This window comes from Colobus angolensis, unplaced genomic scaffold, assembly GCF_000951035.1.
Source record: "Colobus angolensis palliatus isolate OR3802 unplaced genomic scaffold, Cang.pa_1.0 Scaffold32, whole genome shotgun sequence".
Taxonomy (NCBI): domain Eukaryota; kingdom Metazoa; phylum Chordata; class Mammalia; order Primates; family Cercopithecidae; genus Colobus; species Colobus angolensis.
Window position 1 is genome coordinate 611,747 of NW_012116488.1, and position 18,018 is coordinate 629,764.

Below are 18,018 nucleotides of genomic sequence, written 5' to 3' on the forward strand. Positions count from 1 at the left end.
CCACACCCCACCTCCCTGCCAGGATCTGCTCCTCCCCCAAACACACTTCCTGAGGCCCTGCCTGCTCAGGCCCTGCCCCAAAATAATCCAGTTCTTGGGGAGGCAGCTTTTCTGGGCCAGGGTGGGTGTCCTCTGTGCCTTTCACTGTGGTACCACCTCCACCTGCCCTGGCGTGCAAGGGACTGGCCTAGGTCCTGGGGTCCCTCCCCAAGGTTCAAGTTTGCACCCACAGGAATGTTAATGGTAGTGTTGAGGTCAGGGCGCCGGGGGCCCGGGGAGTGGGGGAAGGGCACTGGGGAAGGAACCAGGTGCCAAAGCCTGACCAGCTGGGCCTGGCTCAGGCGAGTCACCTTCCACATTCTCCTCTGTGAAGTGGAGCTTTGGTGACTGTCAACAACCAGCGTCGTGATTCAGGTGATGGGGCCACTTGCAGAGCCTGTCTGGGAAAACCGGAGACGGGGCGGGGCAAAGGCGGCCTCCTCCGCACTCTGGGGCCGAGGCAGGGCTTCTTCAGGACCTCGGGCCTGGGAGGAAGTGCTCTTGGTGGGGGACTGGGATACTGGGGGCCTTCCTCTCTCTCCCCACTGGTGTGGGTCCGAGGCCGGTAGCCTGGCTGGGCAGCCTTATCCCGAGGCGGGCAGGATTTCCCCCTTCCTGTTTGTGTTCCTGGGCCGGGTTCCTGCCAGCCCAGTGGCACAGGGGTCCCCATTCCACAGCTGTGTGGCCAGAGGCAGGTCTGCTGCTCCCTGAACCTCTGTGCTCCATCCCCACCACAGGCAGTGCAGGAACAGCTACTCCCAGTGTGGTTGCTGAGGGTGGGACCAGGGACTGTCCCGCGTGGGCCAGTGCCAGGACCAGGCATGAGGGCCAGCAGGAGCAGAACTGGTCACGCCTCCTCCTCCTTCCCCACGCAGGTTCCCAGCACAGGGTGTGCCCAGGACTTGCTGTCGACACCCTCCCTCACTGGCCCCAACACCCACAAGACTACCCTGGAGAGATCTGAAAGTGCAGCCGGCTGTGCCCAGCTCAGGGGCCCTTGACCGCTGTGCCCACCCCCAGCCCAGCAGACCTGTGCTCCCCTGCCTGGCGAGTCCCTTCTCCAAGGAGTTGCCCTCCTGACCCTTTCTTGGGCCTCACGGCAGCTGTCCCCCACCCCCAACCTAACCAGGCTCCTGCCTGCTGGGTGGAGTTTTTTGGCTCGGGAGGCTGCGGAGGGAGGAGGAGGCTGCTGGGTTTCTGGGCAGCCTCAGAACACCTGCCCCACCCTGAGTGCTGGGTAGGGCCTGGGACACCCGGTCTCGGAGGCAGTGGAGCCCCTCCCCACTCATGACCCCAACTCCAACTGCTGGCAGGGGAGCGGCTGTGGGCCAGGTGACCCAGGCAGTTGCCCCAGCTACACACCTACTGGCTGGGTCCCCTTGGGTAAGTGGCTCCCCTCCCCCAGCCTCAGTTTTCACATCTGTTACCCACCTTGGGGATTGAGGGGCAGGGTCTGGGCAGAGCAGGAAGGGAAACTGAGGCCAGAGAGTGGCTTACCTGCGTTGCCCTTGGCTTAGCGGTGCGCAGGCTCTGGCCAGGTTCCTGTCCCCTTCCTCGGCACGACCCCGTCCCACGAGTTTGCTGTGGGTCTGGTGTGGCTGGAGCTCCAGGCAGCTCCAGAGTGGCCGGGGTGGCCCCAGCTGGCGGTCCCTCAGGGTTGTGGGGTGCACTGGGGAGCCCTGGCAGGGCCACATGGAGGGAGTGGGAGGGGCAGGTGGGCAAGGAGTGGAGGGTTTGGCAGCCATCTGGAAGGGAGAGCGGTGGGGCTGGCCAAGTTCTGTCTGTGCAGGTTGGGGGTGCGTCCAGGTGGGAGCAGCAAGGGCCCTGTCGGGTGGTGGGGCAGTGTCTGAGTGCCAAGGTGAGTGAGATGGGCCCAGGTGGCCAGGACAGAGCTGTGCAGAAGAGAGACAGGGCCTTGCCCCTTTGCTGCCTGGTTAGGGAGAAGGGGCCTGTGGAGGAGATCGTGTCGTGGGGTTGCCAGGGGTACAATTCTTGGGCTGACACCTTGTGCAAGGGTGGTTTGGCAGGGGAAGGAAACGGAGGTTGTGGCTCTGCTGGGGGGTCATGGAGGCCAGGGGTCTGGGCCTGGCCACCCGAGCAGTAGGAAGGTGGAGGGGTGAGATGATGTGGGGGTGAGTGTTGATGCCTCCTGGCACTGATCCAGCCTTGCCTGCCCTCACCTCATGCCCTTCTCTTCCCTCACTTGAGAGAACCTCCTCCAGGAGACACCACCCCCCGGCCCTGCCAGGCCTGAGACCAGAGCCAGGGGGACGTGGGCTGTGCGCCATCTTGCAGAAGGGCAAGGAAAGGCCCATGAAGCAGCGAGGGGGCGGCGGGGCCTGTGCAGGCAGAGGTGCTCTTGGGATGAGCAGGCATGGCCCTGGGGGTGCCTCTGGGGGAGCAGTGGCTATGGCCTAGCAACCTACACTCAGGGCAGGCAGGGTGGCCCCCGAATCCACGAGGGAATGAAAGCTCAGAGAAGGCATGAGCTTGCTCAGGGCCACACAGCACATTGGCCAGAGCTAGACTACTGCCAGGACTGGGCCTCCCCATCTCCCTTCATGGGACAGTCCCCAAGGCCAGGACACCTACCGCAGAGGACAGGGAGCAGCTGGTCCCCGAGGCCAGCACACCACCCCAAAGGATAGCGACATGCTCCTTCCCAATCAGTGTCCTACCAGCAACTGGGTCTGGGGCAGGGGTGGGGGCCTTAGGTCTGAGACCCTCCTTGTCACTGCTAGAGGGAGGCCCTGGAGCCCAGGCCAGGGCGCCAGAGTTGGTGTGAGATTGGTACTGTTTCTTCTTGGAATATTTAGAGTATAATTCGGAGTGGGAGCTGGGCCTGGAGTTCTTTTTGTGGGACGGTTTTAAATAAGGGATTTGATTTTTTCTTTTTCTTTTCTTTTTTTTTTTTTTGAGACAGCGTTTGCTCTTGTTGCCTAGGCTGGAGTGCAGTGGCGCGATCTCGGCTCACTGCAACCTCCTCCTCCTGGGTTCAAGCGATTCTCCTGCCTCCGCCTCCGGAGTAGCTGGGATTACAGGCGTCCGCCACCACACCCAGTTAATTTTTGTATTTTTAGTAGAGACGGGTTTTCACCGTATTGATTTTTAAATTGTTATAAAACTGCTTGGATTATCCATCGGTGCATCCTATCTTTTGGCCTCCCCGGGCCACATTGGAAGAAGAATTGCCTTGGGTCACACATAAGATACACTAATGATAGCTGATGAGCTAAAAGAAACAATTGCAAAAGAATATCCTCATGTTTTAGGAAGTTTACGAATTTGTGTTACGCCACACTCAAAGCTGTCCTGGGCTGCATGCGGCCTGTGGGCCGTGGGCCGGACACGTTTGGTTCTTCTTGTGGGTTTTCTAGGAATATATCCAATCGATCTAAATTTTCAGATTTATTAGTGTAAAGGTTATAATTATGTTTGATTTTATGTAGAATTCTAAAATTTTTTATGGAGAAAGGATATAAACCACGGCACACCCAAGTAACTAGTCCTCTGGTTGGGAAGTAGACCCCTACCACCACCAGGAGATCCTGTCTGCCCGCTCCCCCTGGCGACGTCAGCCCTAGTTGGCCTGAGCCTGACTGTGAACTGGATGTGATGGGCTCCCCTGGTATGAGTGCTTTTTATATCTAGCTTCTTTATCTCAACCTTTTGTTTGTGAACTTCATCCATGTTGCACGTAGGTGTAGTTTATACCATATACTGTTCCACTGGACAAATACCTCAGTTTTTTTTTATTCTACTATTGATGGACATTTGGATCTCTGGTTTCTGGGTGCCACAAATTATACTGAGATGGACGTTCCTGCACCCATCTTTTGAGGGACATACGTGTGCATATTTCTTGGCCCTGCCCCTGGCTATAAGTTGCTGGGCCACAGGGTAAGGCGTGTCAGGCTCTGATAGACTCTACCAGGCTGTTTCCAAGTGGTTGTGCCAGCTCACCCCCAACCCACACCAGGACGGAGTTCCAGCTGCCCCAGGCCTTGTCCTCAGGTGGCCCGCCTCGCCTAAATCTCGACTTTGAGATTTCAGTCATTCTCCTGGGAGCACATGGCACCTCGTGGTTTTGTTGGCATTGCGCAGATGACCAGAAATGCTGGCCATCTTTCCACATTCTCATCGGCTGGTTGAACATCCTCTTCTATGAGCTACCTTTCCAGTGTTTTCTTGCCCATGTTTCTATCGGGTTGTCTTTTGGTTTGCAAGAATTCTTTGTGCTTTCTGGGTTGGAGGACTTTGCTTGGTAAATGTATTGCAGCTATCTGCGCCCAGTCTGTGTTTTGGGCAAAGATAGCTGCAACACATCGATTTCATTTCCTTTGGTTATATAACCCAGTAGTGGGATTGCTAGACCAAATGGTAGTTCTATTTTTAATTTTTTGAGGAACCATCCATAGTGTTTTCTATCATGGCTGTACTCATTTACATTTCATGCCCCTAGTGGTGTTTTTTGATGAACTTAATTCTTTTTTTTTTTTTTTTTTGAGACAGTCTCACTCCATCGCCCAGGCTTGAGTACAGTGGAGTGATCTCTGCTCACTGCAAGCTCTGCCTTCCGGGTTCACGCCATTCTCCTGCCTCAGCCTCCCGAGTAGCTGGGACTACAGGTGCCGCCACTACTCCCAGCTAATTTTTTGTGTTTTTAGTAGAGATGGGGTTTCACTGTGTTAGCCAGGATGGTCTCGATCTCCTGACCTCGTGATCCACGTGCCTTCGCCTCCCAAAGTGGTGGGATTACAGGCGTGAGCCATTGCGCCCGGCCAGAAGTTCTTAATTCTAATATAGACCAATATCTGTCATTTTTTGTGTGTTCTGTTTAAGAATTTTTCCCCTACTCCAAAAGTAATTTCTATTTATTTTCTAGAAATTTTATTGGTAAGCCTTTAAGTTTGGATCTATAATCCACATGAAATTAATTTTCTGTGGCTGAGATGGGGCGAAGATTAATGTTTTTCCATATGGATATCCAATAGATCCCAGGCCATTTATTGAACAGATCATCACAGCTTTATGTATGTGTGTCTGTTTCTGGGATCTCTGTTCTGTTCCATTGGTCTTGATTTTCATTTCCCTGATGATGGAAAATGTTGAGCATCTTTTCTTGTGCTTATTGAACACTCGTACATCTTCTTTTGTGAAATGTCTGTTCAAATCTTCTGCCCATTTTTAATTGAGTGTTTTGTCTTCTATTGAGTTGTACACGGGCTCCATGCAAGTCCTTTGCCAGATACATTCATTGCCCTTTCATTTTCTGAGGAAAATGAAAGCTCTTAAGGCCAGTGTTTTAAATTATAAGAACTTAAATTTATCAGTTTTCCTTCTACTATCCTTACCTTCTGTATCCTAAGAAAACTTTGCTGCCTTCAAGGTGGTAAATAATTTCTCCTATATTTTCTTCTAGAAGTTTTATAGTTTTCAGTTTTACATTTACCTCTATGATTCATTTTGAATTCATTTTCACGAGTGATGGGATAGAAGGGTCCAGGTTATTGGTTTCCCAGTAAATACCCAGCTGTTCCAGGACCATTTGGTGAAAAGATTTTGTTTTCTATTGGAATAACCGGGCTGCTTTGACAAGAATTTGGTCGGGCATGCACAGGTTGCTGTCAGGAATGTTCTCACACAGGTTCACACCTGTACTTTGGGAGGCCAAGGCAGGTGGATCACTTGAGGCCAGGAGTTCAAGACCAGCCTGGGCAACATAGTGAAACCTCATCTTTACTAAAAGTACCAAAAAAAAAAAAAAAAATTAGCGAGGCAAAATGGTGCATGCCTGTAATCCCAGCTACTTGGGAGGATGAGGCACGAGAAACGCTTGAACCCAGGAGGCAAAAGTTGCAGTGAGCAGAGATTGTGCCACTGCATTCCAGCCTGAGGGACAGAGTGAGATCCTGTCTCAAAACAAAATAAGCGGCCGGGCGCGGTGGCTCAAGCCTGTAATCCCAGCACTTTGGGAGGCCGAGATGGGCGGATCACAAGGTCAGGAGATGGAGACCATCCTGGCGAACACGGTGAAACCCCGTCTCTACTAAAAACAAAAACAAAGTTAGCCGGGCGTGGTGGCGGGTGCCTGTAATCCTAGCACTTTGGGAGGCCAAGGCAGGTGGATCACGAGGTCAGGAGATCGAGACCATCCTGGCAAACACGGTGAAACGCCGTCTCTACTAAAAATACAAAAAATTAGCCAGGCGAGGTGGTGAGCGCCTGTAGTCCCAGCCACTCGGGAGGCTGAGGCAGGAGAATGGCGTGAACCCAGGAGGCAGAGCTTGCAGTGAGCTGAGATCCGGCCACTGCACTCCAGCCCGGGCAACAGAGCGAGACTCTGTCTCAAAAAAATAAAATAAAATAAAAAACAAACAAACAAACAAGAATTAATTGGCCATGTAAGTGTGGGGCTGCTCTGGACTATGTTTTCTGTTCACTGGTTTGTGTTTCTGCCACACTGTCTTGATTCCACTGGGGGTCAGAGAAGAGACCTAGGATGATTGAAGTGATTTTAAATGTGTTGAGGCAGGTTTCTGAGCCAGCATGGGGACTGTCTCAGTGGCTGTCCCCTGTGCACCTGAGCGCAGCGTGCTCCGGCTGCTGTCTGGAGTGTCCTCCCGGTGCCAGTTTGGTCTCGTTGGTTGATGGGTGCTTCAGGTGTCTTGTATCTTCCCCTGTTCTACTTTGTAAGGTTATCATTTCCTAAGAGTGTGAAAATATCCTATTGTATAATAATTATGGATTTATTTCTCCTTTCAGTTTTGCCGGTTTTTACTTCAGTGTTTTAAAAAGAAGATCTAGGTGTTTTTTTATTTGTTTTTTGAGATAGGGTCTTGCTCTGTCACCCCGGCTGGAGGGCAGTGCCACGATCTCGGCTCACTGTAGCCTCAACCTCCTGGGCTCAAGTGATCTTCCCACCTCAACCTCCTGAGTAGCTGGGACTACAGATGTGCACCACTATGCGTGGCTAACTTTTTAATATTTTCTAGAGATAAGGTCTCACGGTGTTGCCCAGGCTAGTCTCAAATTTCTGACCTCAAGTGATCCTCCTTCCTCGGTCTCTTAAAGTGCTGGGATTATGGCGCAAGCCACTGTGCCCAGCCTACTATTCCATCTTAGTTCCACTATTGGTTTATTACCTACACATCTTTTTTTTTAATGGTTGCATTATGGCTTATACTCTGAATATTTAACTTATTGCAGTATAATTTCAAGTAAGATTGTCCTACTTCAAGTATAATGTAAGATCTTCACAACAGCAACTTCTGCACTCCATCCCCATCCCGTCATATGCTTTACTTCTATATTTGTAAAATTCTAAGATTCATTTTGTTTTATTTGTTATTAGTTTTTTGGAGACAGAGTCTTGGTCTGTTGCTGAGGCTAGAGTGCAGTGCAAGGATCTCAGTTCACTGCAACCTCTGCCTCCTGGGTTCAAGTGATTCTCCTGCCTCTGCTTCTTGAGTAGCTGGGATTACAGACGTGCACCACCATGCCCAGCTAATTTTTGCATTTTTAGTAGAGACAGCGTTTCACCATGTTGACCAGGCTGGTCTCGAATTCCTGGCCTCAAGTGATCTACCCTCCTAGGCCTCCCAAAGTGCTGGGATTACAGGTGTGAGCCACCGTGCTGACTTGTTTTTGTTTTATACAGTTAATTACCTTTTTCTTTTACAATTTCATTGAGGTGTAGTAGAAACCATAGAACCCACCCATTGTAAATGTACAATTCAATCATTTTACTAACCTTATAGAGTTGTGCAAACATCACCACAATCCAGTTCTGGAAGACCTCCATCACCTTCCAAATTTTCTCAACCCCACTTACAATCAATCTCCCTTCCCACTCCCAGCCCCAGGCAATGCCAGCTTAATTCTGGTAAATTATAGAAACTTCGGTCCAAGGTACACTTGTCCCTCAGCATCCATGGGGGATTGCTGCTAGGAACTCCCTCGGATACCAAAATTCAAGGATGCTCAAGTACCTTCTATAAAGTGATGTAGTATTTGCAAATAACCTACCTACATCTTCCCTCCCCAATACTTTATTTCATCTCTAGATTACTTATAATACCTAATGTAATGTAAATGCTATGTAAATAGCTAGTATACTCTATTGGTTAGGGAATAATGACAAGAAAAAAAGTCTGTACATGTTCAGTATAGATGCAATTTTTGGGAGAACATTTTTGACCCAAGTTTCATTGAACTCAGGACACAGAAACCACTGATATGAAAGGCTAACTGTATACCCTCTCCTCCCACTCCTTTTTGCTATTATTGTCACATATATACTGCGTCTATATATGTTATAATCCTAACAATATGGTGTTCGAATTGTTGCCTTATATTAGTGCTTCACAGACTATTGCCTGTCTTCTAAATCCAGCCTCCTTTTTGTTTTACAAGTAAAGTTTTGTTGAAACAGTTACGCTCATTTATTTACATATTATCTATACTCTATAGCTGCTTCTGTATTATAGCTGCAGAGATGCAACAGAGATCATGTGGCCTGTTAAGCTTAAAATATTTACTATATTGCCTTTTTCTTTTTCTTTTTTTTTTTTTTTTTTGAGACGGAATCTTGCTGTGTCACCCTGGCTGGAGTGCTGTGGCCGGATCTCAGCTCACTGCAAGCTCCGCCTCCCGGGTTCAAGCCATTCTCCTGCCTCAGCCTCCCGGGTAGCTGGGACTATAGGTGCTGCCACCTCACCCGGCTAGTTTTTTGTAGTTTTTAGTAGAGACGGGGTTTCACCATGTTAGCCAGGATGGTCTCGGTCTCCTGACCTCGTGATCCGCCTGTCTCGGCCTCCCAAAGTGCTGGGATTACAGGCTTGAGCCACCGCGCCCGGCCTATATTGCCTTTTTCAAGAAAAGTTTGTCAATCCTTGCTTTATACAATCCTCTGTTTTTGAAAGAAGTTAAGAAATAAAATGAGGACAATATATATTCAGAGTCTTTTATATTTGCCTACATATTTACCATTTTTTGCATCTTCATTTCTTCCTGTGCATTTGACTTACTGTCTGGTATTAGTTCCTTTCAGTCCGAAGAGCTTCTTTAGTATATCTTGTAAGGCAGATTTGGTAGCAATGAGATTCCCAAGTCTTTGTTCATTTGGGAATGCCTGTATTTTGCCTTTTTTAAAATTAAAATTTTTATTTTTTTGAGACAGAGTCTTGCTCTGCCTGACTGGAGTGAAGTGGTGCAGTCACAGCTCACTGCAGCCTCAACCTCTCAGGCTTAAGCTATCCTCCCGCCTCAGCCTCCTGAGCAGCTAGGACTATAGGCATGCACCACCATGACCCGCTAATTTTTAAAAAAATTTTTGGGCCGGACGCGGTAGCTCATGCCTGTAATCCCAGCACTTTGGGAGGCCGAGGCAGGTGGATCATGAGGTCAAGAGTTTGAGATCAGCCTGGCCACCATGGTGAAACCCCATTTCTACTAAAAATACAAAAATTAGTAGGGCATGGTAGCGCGTGCCTGTAGTCCCAGCTACTCAGGAGTCTGAGGCAGAAGAATTACTTGAACCTGGAAGGCGGAGGTTGCAGTGAGTCAAGATCGTGCTACTGCACTTCACCCTGGGTGACAGAGTGAGATTCCGTCTCAAAAAAAAAAAAATTGTAGAGATGAGATCTTACTATATTGCTCCGACTGGCCTTGAATTTCTGGGCTTGAGCTATCGTCCCACCTCAGCCTCCCAAAGTGCTGGGATTACAGGCATAAGCCATCATGCCCAGACTATTTTGCCTTTATTTTTGAAGGATAGGTTGCTTAATATCAAATTCTTTGTTGACAACATTTTCTTTCAGCCCTTTGAATATATTGCTCCACTTTCTTGTGGCCTCTATGGTTTTGATGTGATTCAGATGTTAGTTGTATTTTTATGCCCTTATTATGTGATAGGTCCCTTTCTCTTGAGCATTTTGACTATCATGTGTCCAGGTGTGGATCTCTGTCTTTCTCCTGCTTAGGTTTTGTTGAGCTTCTTGGATTCTGCAGATTGTTTTCAGCCACCACTTCTTCAACTCTCTCTTCTGTCTCTTTATCTTATGGTTAATGCTCTGAGGCTCTGTTTTTCTTCAATCAGTCTTCCTCCTGATCCCCGTTCTTCAAATTGGTTAATTTATATTAATCTACAAGTTGATAATTCTTCTGGTGTCTCAAATCTATTGGTGAACCCCAGTAGTAAATTTTCAATTCCAGAATTTTTGCTTGCCTTTTAAAAAATAAGTTTTATTTCTTTATGAGATTCTTACTTCATTGAGTTATTGTTAACATATTTTCCATAAATTTTTCAAACATGTTTTTTTGTGTGTGTTTTGAGCAAACTTTTTTTTTTCTTTTTGAGATGGAGTTTCACCCTTGTCGCCCAGGCTGGAGTACAATGGTGCAATCTCGGCTCACCGCAACCTCCACCTCCCAGGTTCAAGTGATTTTCCTCCCTCAACCTCCTGAGTAGCTGGGATTACAGGCATGTGCCACCATGCTCAGCTAATTTTGTATTTTTAGTGGAGATGGGGTTTCTCCATGTTGGTCAGGCTGGTCTTGAACTCCCGACCTCAGGTGATATACCTTCCTTGGCCTCCCCAAGTCCTGGGATTACAGGTGTGAGCCACCGCCCCCAGCCTGAACAAACTTTTAATAGTTTCTTTGAAGTCTGTATTAAACCCAACATTGATGGACATTTAGAGATACTTTCCATTCACCGCTTTTTTTCTTGGTATGGATCATACATTCTTGTTTCTTTGCGTAACTTGTAATTTTTTGTTGGCTGCTGGATATTTTAGATAATACATTCTAGCAACTCTGGATTCTGATCCTCCCAGGGTGTGGTTATACAATAACTAACACCTTGTGTTTGTTTAGTAACTTTCTTGGACTAAATCTGTTCCAACTTGGAATAAGTCCAGTCTCAATTCACTGCTACCTGACTTGATGCCACAGCCTCTCCAGCCCAATAGCTGTAGATCCTCCCCTGGCCCCTGAATTTGCTCTCAGATCCAGTGTCCAAGACAGGACTATGCCACCTCCACAGTGTACATACACTCCTGGCTCCCTCCCCGGGCCCCGATCTGCTCCCCCAGCCTGCTTATCTCCACTGACAGCCACTCTCTCTGCAGTGTCTGGCCGACAGCTGCAGCCCAGGGAGCCAGATGCAGAAACTGAAGATGACCACTCTGTAAGTGAGAGCGGGAGGAAGTGTGGCCTCCTCATACCCTGCCCCCATTCTCCCTGGGCCCTGGGAGAACTGAGTGGCAAAAGTAACTGGATTCTCTCCTGTCAGGTGACTGAAGGGCCTGCAGATGAGGTCATTCGACCACGGCCACAGGGGTCCTCACCTGTCTACGAATACACGACTGAGGCTGCTGACCTTGGACTCCAGGTGAGCCTGCTGGGCAGAGCCCCACAGGCACCCACATCTCCTCCTGCATCGCCCTGTGTGGGCAACTCCCTCATGTCTGTGCAGCCCTGCCGCCCTGCCCTGCTGCCCACTGGGCAGTGCCCACTCAGATGTCCTCTCAGACTCCTCTGTGCCCTAGGGTTCCTCCCTGTGGCTGGCCAGGGCACAGTGGGATGGAGGTGCCCTGCAGCTCTTGTGAGCATGCATGTGGGCTGATGGGGACAGGCCTCGTGTTACTGTGTGTATGTTTCAGGGGCACAGGCTGTGTGCATACCTGAACCTGTGTAACACACTCATGCTGTCTTTGGGGACAGGGCCCCATGGCTACCTCTGGAGACAAGGACTTGGGGAAGGGATCAGAGGAGCCACGTCTATGAAAGGATTCCTTTTTGTACAATTTGAATTTCTTCTCTCCCTCCGTACGAAACTCCAGTTACTGTGGGGCTTCCCTGTGGGCGCTGTGGGCTGTAGGCTGGGCCTGTCGGGAAGCAGGAAGGCCGAGAGTTGCCTTTTCTCTGTGGATGTGCCTGGAGGGACCCGGCCCCCTCTGCACACAGCTGCATGTTGGAGGTTCTGGGCCCCTCTGAAGGGAGGGCTCCTGGTCTGGCACTAGCCTACCTGTGCCCCTCCCTGTCCCTGAGCTGGGGCAGGTGCCTAACTCCCAACACTTGTGGCTGCAGGAAGACGCTCCCGGCAGGCAAGGTTCCGCTGGGAGACGGAGATCCTGGTGGAAGCGGGATTCAGGGGACTCACGGACGTTTTTCAGGATGAGTCGTCCAGAGGTGGGTACAGAAGGAGCTGAGGGTCACAGAGGTGTGTCCGTCCACAAAGGATCCAGCCAGAGAGTCCGAGGTCAGAGCAGGCGGGGGAGGAGCAAAGAGGCTGGCAGTGTGCCTCGTGCCCTGGGGAGGTGGGGTGTTCTTGTCCCCCTTGTCGGGCCTGGGGAAAGGCAGGGGCTCCAGAAGGCTAAATCTGGTTCTGACCCTCCCCACTCCTCCCTGGTGTGGAGTTTGATGCATAGCCAAGCTCCCGGCCAGGTAGACCTGGCTGTGCAGACCTCAATTTCCTCCTCTGTACAATGGGGCAGTGCTGGTGTCTGTTGCATATTCAAGTCACGGGGCTGAAAGGGCCAGTCAGCACCCAGGCCATGTAACTATGGAAGGTGCTAGACTCTGCTAGCACCCAGTGACGAGGGGACTCTGCCTCTAAAGCAATTGTTCTTTTTTTTTTTTTCCTGGACTCCCCAGCAGTCCAAGAGCTCTGCAGGACACAGGCCCCATCCTGTCCCAGGTCTGGCAGTCTGCACCCAATGTCCCGTATTTTCCTTGGCATTGCTGTTCTTCCTTGTCTTGAGCATCAGGTGCCTTGCACACAATTCATACTTCATGTGTTTGTGAAGAATGCACAAAGGAGCTGAAAAGGGAACCTCTGGCCACAGGGAAAGCAGAAGTCGTTCTGCGCTGCTCCTGGTGCCCTGCTGGGCCTGGTGGCATGGACAGGCTGTGCCTAAGTCCTGGCAGGTTGGGGTGGGGACAAGAGTTCTGGAAGCTTCCAGCTGGCTTCCTCCAGAGCTCAGACACAGCTAGCTGAGCCCACCTGGTGGGTGCCCCCCTGCTCTGAGTTGTCCGGGCTGATGGGAAGGATGGTGGGGTGCCCATCCTCTGGAGACTCAGGCCCCAGCAGGGATGCTTACGGTGGGACTGGCACTTGCTCACCATGGCCCTGATGTGCTTCTGCTCCAGTCCATGCAGGAGGCAACAGAGGTGACGCTGAAGACAGAGGTGGAGGCGGGAGCCAGTGGCTACAGTGTCACAGGCGGTGGGGACAAGGGGATCTTTGTCAAGCAAGTGCTGAAGGACTCCTCAGCTGCCAAGCTTTTCAACTTGAGAGAAGGTGCCATGGCAGTTCCATCCCTGGGGTCCCCATTCTCCCCACCAGGATGGGAGGGACCTGGAGGGGGGCATGGAGGGGGATCGGAGCCACACCTGGAGGCTAGGACGACCTCCTCACGTCTGCTCAGCCGCTTGAGGCTGGGATCACCCACTGCATCTAGTAAAATGGGGGACCCCATCCACCTTCCCTGTGCCTGAGGCACTCAGTGGGGGCTGGTGGGGCAGACTCAGTGGGATCCCCCCATTCATGCCCCGGGGCCCTCCTCGCCAGCCAAGGCAAGACAGCAGACCCCATCTCATTCACACACGCGGCCCTGGGGCTGCTCTTTCTCCGTCTAGGGGATCAGCTGCTCAGTGCAACTGTGTTCTTTGACAACATAAAATACGAAGATGCTCTCAAAATCCTTCAGTACTCAGAGCCATACAAGGTTCAGTTCAAAATCAGACGGCAGCTCCCTGCTCCACAGGATGAAGAGTGGGCTTCCAGCGATGCCCAGCACGGCCCACAGGGCAAAGAGAAGGAGGTGAGACCACCATGCCTGTGGGGCAGGGCCCCAGCTGGCTTCACTACCCTGCTGGCTGAGCCTGGGAGGGGATAGCACTCCCAATCCGTCTGTCCCTGGGCCAGGGTCTCAGGCTGCTTGGACTGCTACCAACAGATTCCCTCTCCCTGTGTTTCAGGACACGGATGTCGCTGATGGGTGCAGAGAGACCCCCATGAAAACTCTGGAAGGAGATGGGGACCAAGAGAGACTCATCTCCAAACCCAGGGTGGGGAGAGGCAGGCAGACCCAGAAGGAGAGGCTCTCTTGGCCAAAATTTCAATCCATAAAGAGCAAGCGGGGGCCGGGACCCCAGAGGTCACACAGCTCGTCAGAGGCCTACGAGCCCAGGGACGCACAAGACGTGTCCCCTACAAGCACAGACACAGAGGCCCAGCTTGCAGTGGAGCGCCAAGAGCAGAAGGCAGGGCCGGGCAGCCAGAGGAGGCGGAAGTTCCTCAACCTGAGATTCAGGACAGGCTCGGGACAGGGCCCTTCATCAACAGGAGAGCCAGGCGGGGGGTCCCAGAGAGGGGTGGGCCGTGCTGGGGTCCTGGAAGAGTTGGGGCCCTGGGGTGATAGCGTTGAGGACACTGGGGCTGCCACAGGCAGCAGGAGAGAGGAGAGGGCAGAACAGGATCGAGAAGTGATGCAGTTGCCCACAGAGCTGGGTGACCCTAGAGCTTGTGAGGGAACCCCTGAGGAAGGGGGACTCAGGGCAGCCAGGTTCCACAGAAAGACCCTGGAGGGGCAGGCACAGGAGACAGCAGTGGCCCAGAGGAAGCCCAGGGCCCAGCCAACTCCTGGAATGAGCTGGGAGGGTGAAGGTGAGGGACTGCAGAGCCTGGAAATTGGGATCGCCAGACTGTCCTTGAGAGACACAAGCGAAGGAGGCACACAGATCGGCCCACCCAAAATTAGGGTGCGAGTACACGATTTAAAGACACCAAAATTTGCATTTTCCACCGAAAAAGAGCCAGAAAGAGAAAGGCGCATTAGTGCCCCACAGCGAGGGAAGAGACAGGACCTGTCCTCAAAAGTGGGTACTGGCCTGAATGTTGAGGAGGTGGAAGCAGCAGGGTGGGAACCAGGCAGGGAACCAGCCACACACGCAGAAGCACAAGAGGGTGAAGGAGATGGAGAAGGACTACAGAGGACAAGGATCAGCCAGGAACAGGACAAGGTCGGGGAAGACAGAGAAGGACAGATGAGAATGCCCAAGTTCAAGATACCATCCTTAGGATGGTCGCCAAGCAAGCAGGCAAAGACAGGGAGAGACACAGCCACACAAGACACAGAGCAGGAAAGGGCAGGAGAGGCCATAGCAACAGCCGACAGAAGAGAACAGGGAGGCACAGAGGCAGGACTAAAAGACAAGGAAGACAGAGACTCAATGACAAACGAAACAAAATTACAATTAACACATGACCAAAAACCCTTGAAAAAGGAACAAATTCTGAAAGAAAAGGATGTGGCCACCAAAGATAGCAAGTTCAAAATGCCCAAGTTCAAGATGCCGTCCTTCGGGATGTCAGCCCCAGGCAAGTCCATTGAGGCCACGGTGGACGTGTCTGCCCCGAAGCTGGAGGCCGACGTGAGCCTCCCCTCCATGCAGGGGGACCTCAAGACCACTGACCTCAGCATTCAGCCCCCTTCTGCTGACCTGGAGGTCCAGGCTGTCCAGGTGGACGTGACATTCCCGGAAGGCCACGTGCCCGAAGGAGCCGGCCTCAAAGGGCACCTGCCCAAGTTGGAGATACCAAGTTTGAAGATGCCCAAAGTGGACCTCAAAGGCCCTCAGGTGGATATCAAGGGCCCCAAGCTGGACCTGAAAGGCCCTAAGGCGGAGGTGACGGCCCCCGATGTGGAGGTGTCTCTGCCCAGCGTGGAGGTGGACGTCCAGGCCCCAGGAGTCAAACTGGATGGCGCGCGGCTGGAGGGGGACCTATCCTTGGCCGACAAGGACGTGATTGCCAGAGACAGCAAATTCAAAATGCCCAAGTTCAAGATGCCATCCTTCGGTGTATCAGCCCCAGGGAAGTCCATCGAGGCCTCGGTGGACGTGTCTGTGCCGAAGGTGGAGGCCGACGTGAGCCTCCCCTCCATGCAGGGGGACCTCAAGACCACTGACCTCAGCATTCAGCCCCCTTCCGCTGACCTGGAAGTCCAGGCTGTCCAGGTGGATATGAAGTTCCCGGAGGGCCACGTGCCCGAGGGAGCTGGCCGCAAAGGGCACCTGCCCAATGTGCAGATGCCAAGTTTGGAGATGCCCAAAGTAGACCTCAAAGGCCCCCAGGTGGATATCAAGGGCCCCAAGCTGGACCTGAAAGGCCCCAAGGCAGAGGTGACCGCCACTGACGTGGAGGTGTCTCTGCCCAGCCTGGAGGTGGACCACCAGGCCCCGGGAGTCAAGCTGGATGGCGCGCGGCTGGATGGGGCCCTATCCCTGGCCGACAAGGACGTGACTGCAAAAGACAGCAAATTCAAAATGCCCAAGTTCAAGATGCCATCGTTCGGGCTGTCCGCCCCAGGCAAGTCCATGGAGGCCTCAGTGGACGTGTCTGCACCGAAGGTTGAAGCCGACGTGAGCCTCCCCTCCATGCAGGGGGACCTCAAGACCACAGACCTCAGCATTGAGCCCCCTTCCGCTGACCTGGAGGTCCAGGCTGGCCAAGTGGACGTTACACTCCCGGAGGGCCACCTGCCCGAGGGAGCCGGCCTCAAAGGGCACCTGCCCAAGGTGCAGATGCCCAGTTTCAAGATGCCCAAAGTGGACCTCAAGGGCCCCCAGGTGGAGGTCAAGGGCCCCAAGCTGGACCTGAAAGGCCCCAAGGCGGAGGTGACGGCCGCCCACGTGGAGGTATCTCTGCCCAGCGTGAGGGTGGACGTCCAGGCCCCAGGAGACAAGCTGGACGGCGCGCGGATGGAGGGGGAACTGTCCCTGGCTGACAAGGACGTGACCGCCAAAGACAGCAAGTTAAAAATGCCCAAGTTAAAGATGCCATCAGTCGGGGTGTCGAGACCAGGCAAGTCCATCGAGGTTTTGGTGGACGTGTCTACACCAAAGGAGGAGGCTGACGTGAGCCTACCCTCCATGCAGGGGGACCTCAAGACCACTGACCTCAGCATTCAGCCCCCATCCGCTGAGCTGGAGGTCCAGGCTGTCCAGGTGGATGAGACGCTCTGGGGGGGACACGTGCCCGAGGGAGCCGGTGTCAAAGGGCACCTGCCCAAGGTGCAGATGCCCAGTTTCAAGATGCCCAAAGTGGACCGTAAGGGCCCCCAAGTGTACATCAAGGGCCCCAAGCTGGACCTGAAAGGCCCCAAAGCGGAGGTGACAGCCCCCGACGTGGAGGTGTCTCTGCCCAGCGTGGAGGTGGATATCCAGGCCCCAGGAGCCAAGCTGGACGGCGCACGGCTGGAGGGGGAACTGTCCCTGGCTGACAAGGACCTGACTGCGAAAGACAGCAAGTTCAAAATGCCCAAGTTCAAGATGCCGTCCTTTGGGGTGTCGGCCCCAGGCAAGTCCATCGAGGCCTCGGTGGACGGGTCTACGCCGAAGGTGGAGGCCGACGTGAGCTGCCCCTCCATGCAGGGGGACCTCAAGACCACAGACAAAAGAATTCAGCCCCCTTCCGCCGAGCTGGAGGTCCAGGCTGTCCAGGTGGACGTGACGGAGGCCCACCTGCCCGAGGGAGCCGGCGTCAAAGGGCACCTGCCCAAGGTGGAGATACCCAGTTTCAAGATGCCCAAAGTGGACCTCAAGGGCCCCCAGGTGCACATCAAGGGAACCAAGCTGGACCTGAAAGGCCCCAAGGCGGAGGTGACGGCCCCCGACATGGAGGTGTCCCGGCCCAGCATAGAGGTGGACATCCAGGCCCCGGTGGCAAAGCTGGACGGTGCCGGGATGGAGCGGGACCTGTCCATAGCCGACAAAGACGTGAACGCCAAAGACAGCAAGTTGAAAATGCCCAAGTTCAAGATGCCATCCTTCGGGGTGTCGGCCCCAGGCAAGTCCATCGAGGCCTCAGTGGACATGTCTGTGCCAAAGGTGGAGGCCGACGTGAGCCTCCCCTCCATACAGCGGGACCTCAAGACCACTGACCTCAGCATTCAGTCCCCTTCCGCTGAC

General features: G+C 52.9%; 1 protein-coding gene across 1 annotated transcript in view; it reads left to right on the plus strand.

The window, feature by feature from the left end:
• The first annotated feature begins 2,691 nt into the window (after positions 1–2,691).
• The window catches only part of AHNAK2 (AHNAK nucleoprotein 2), a 31,250-nt gene continuing 15,923 nt past the window's right edge, over positions 2,692–18,018 (plus strand). Inside the window, exons 1-7 of the mRNA XM_011951572.1 lie at positions 2,692–2,740; positions 11,172–11,230; positions 11,336–11,434; positions 12,133–12,234; positions 13,195–13,345; positions 13,684–13,868; positions 14,026–18,012. Coding sequence (XP_011806962.1) covers positions 2,692–2,740; positions 11,172–11,230; positions 11,336–11,434; positions 12,133–12,234; positions 13,195–13,345; positions 13,684–13,868; positions 14,026–18,012 — 4,632 coding nt within the window. The remainder of the gene's footprint in view (positions 2,741–11,171; positions 11,231–11,335; positions 11,435–12,132; positions 12,235–13,194; positions 13,346–13,683; positions 13,869–14,025; positions 18,013–18,018) is intronic.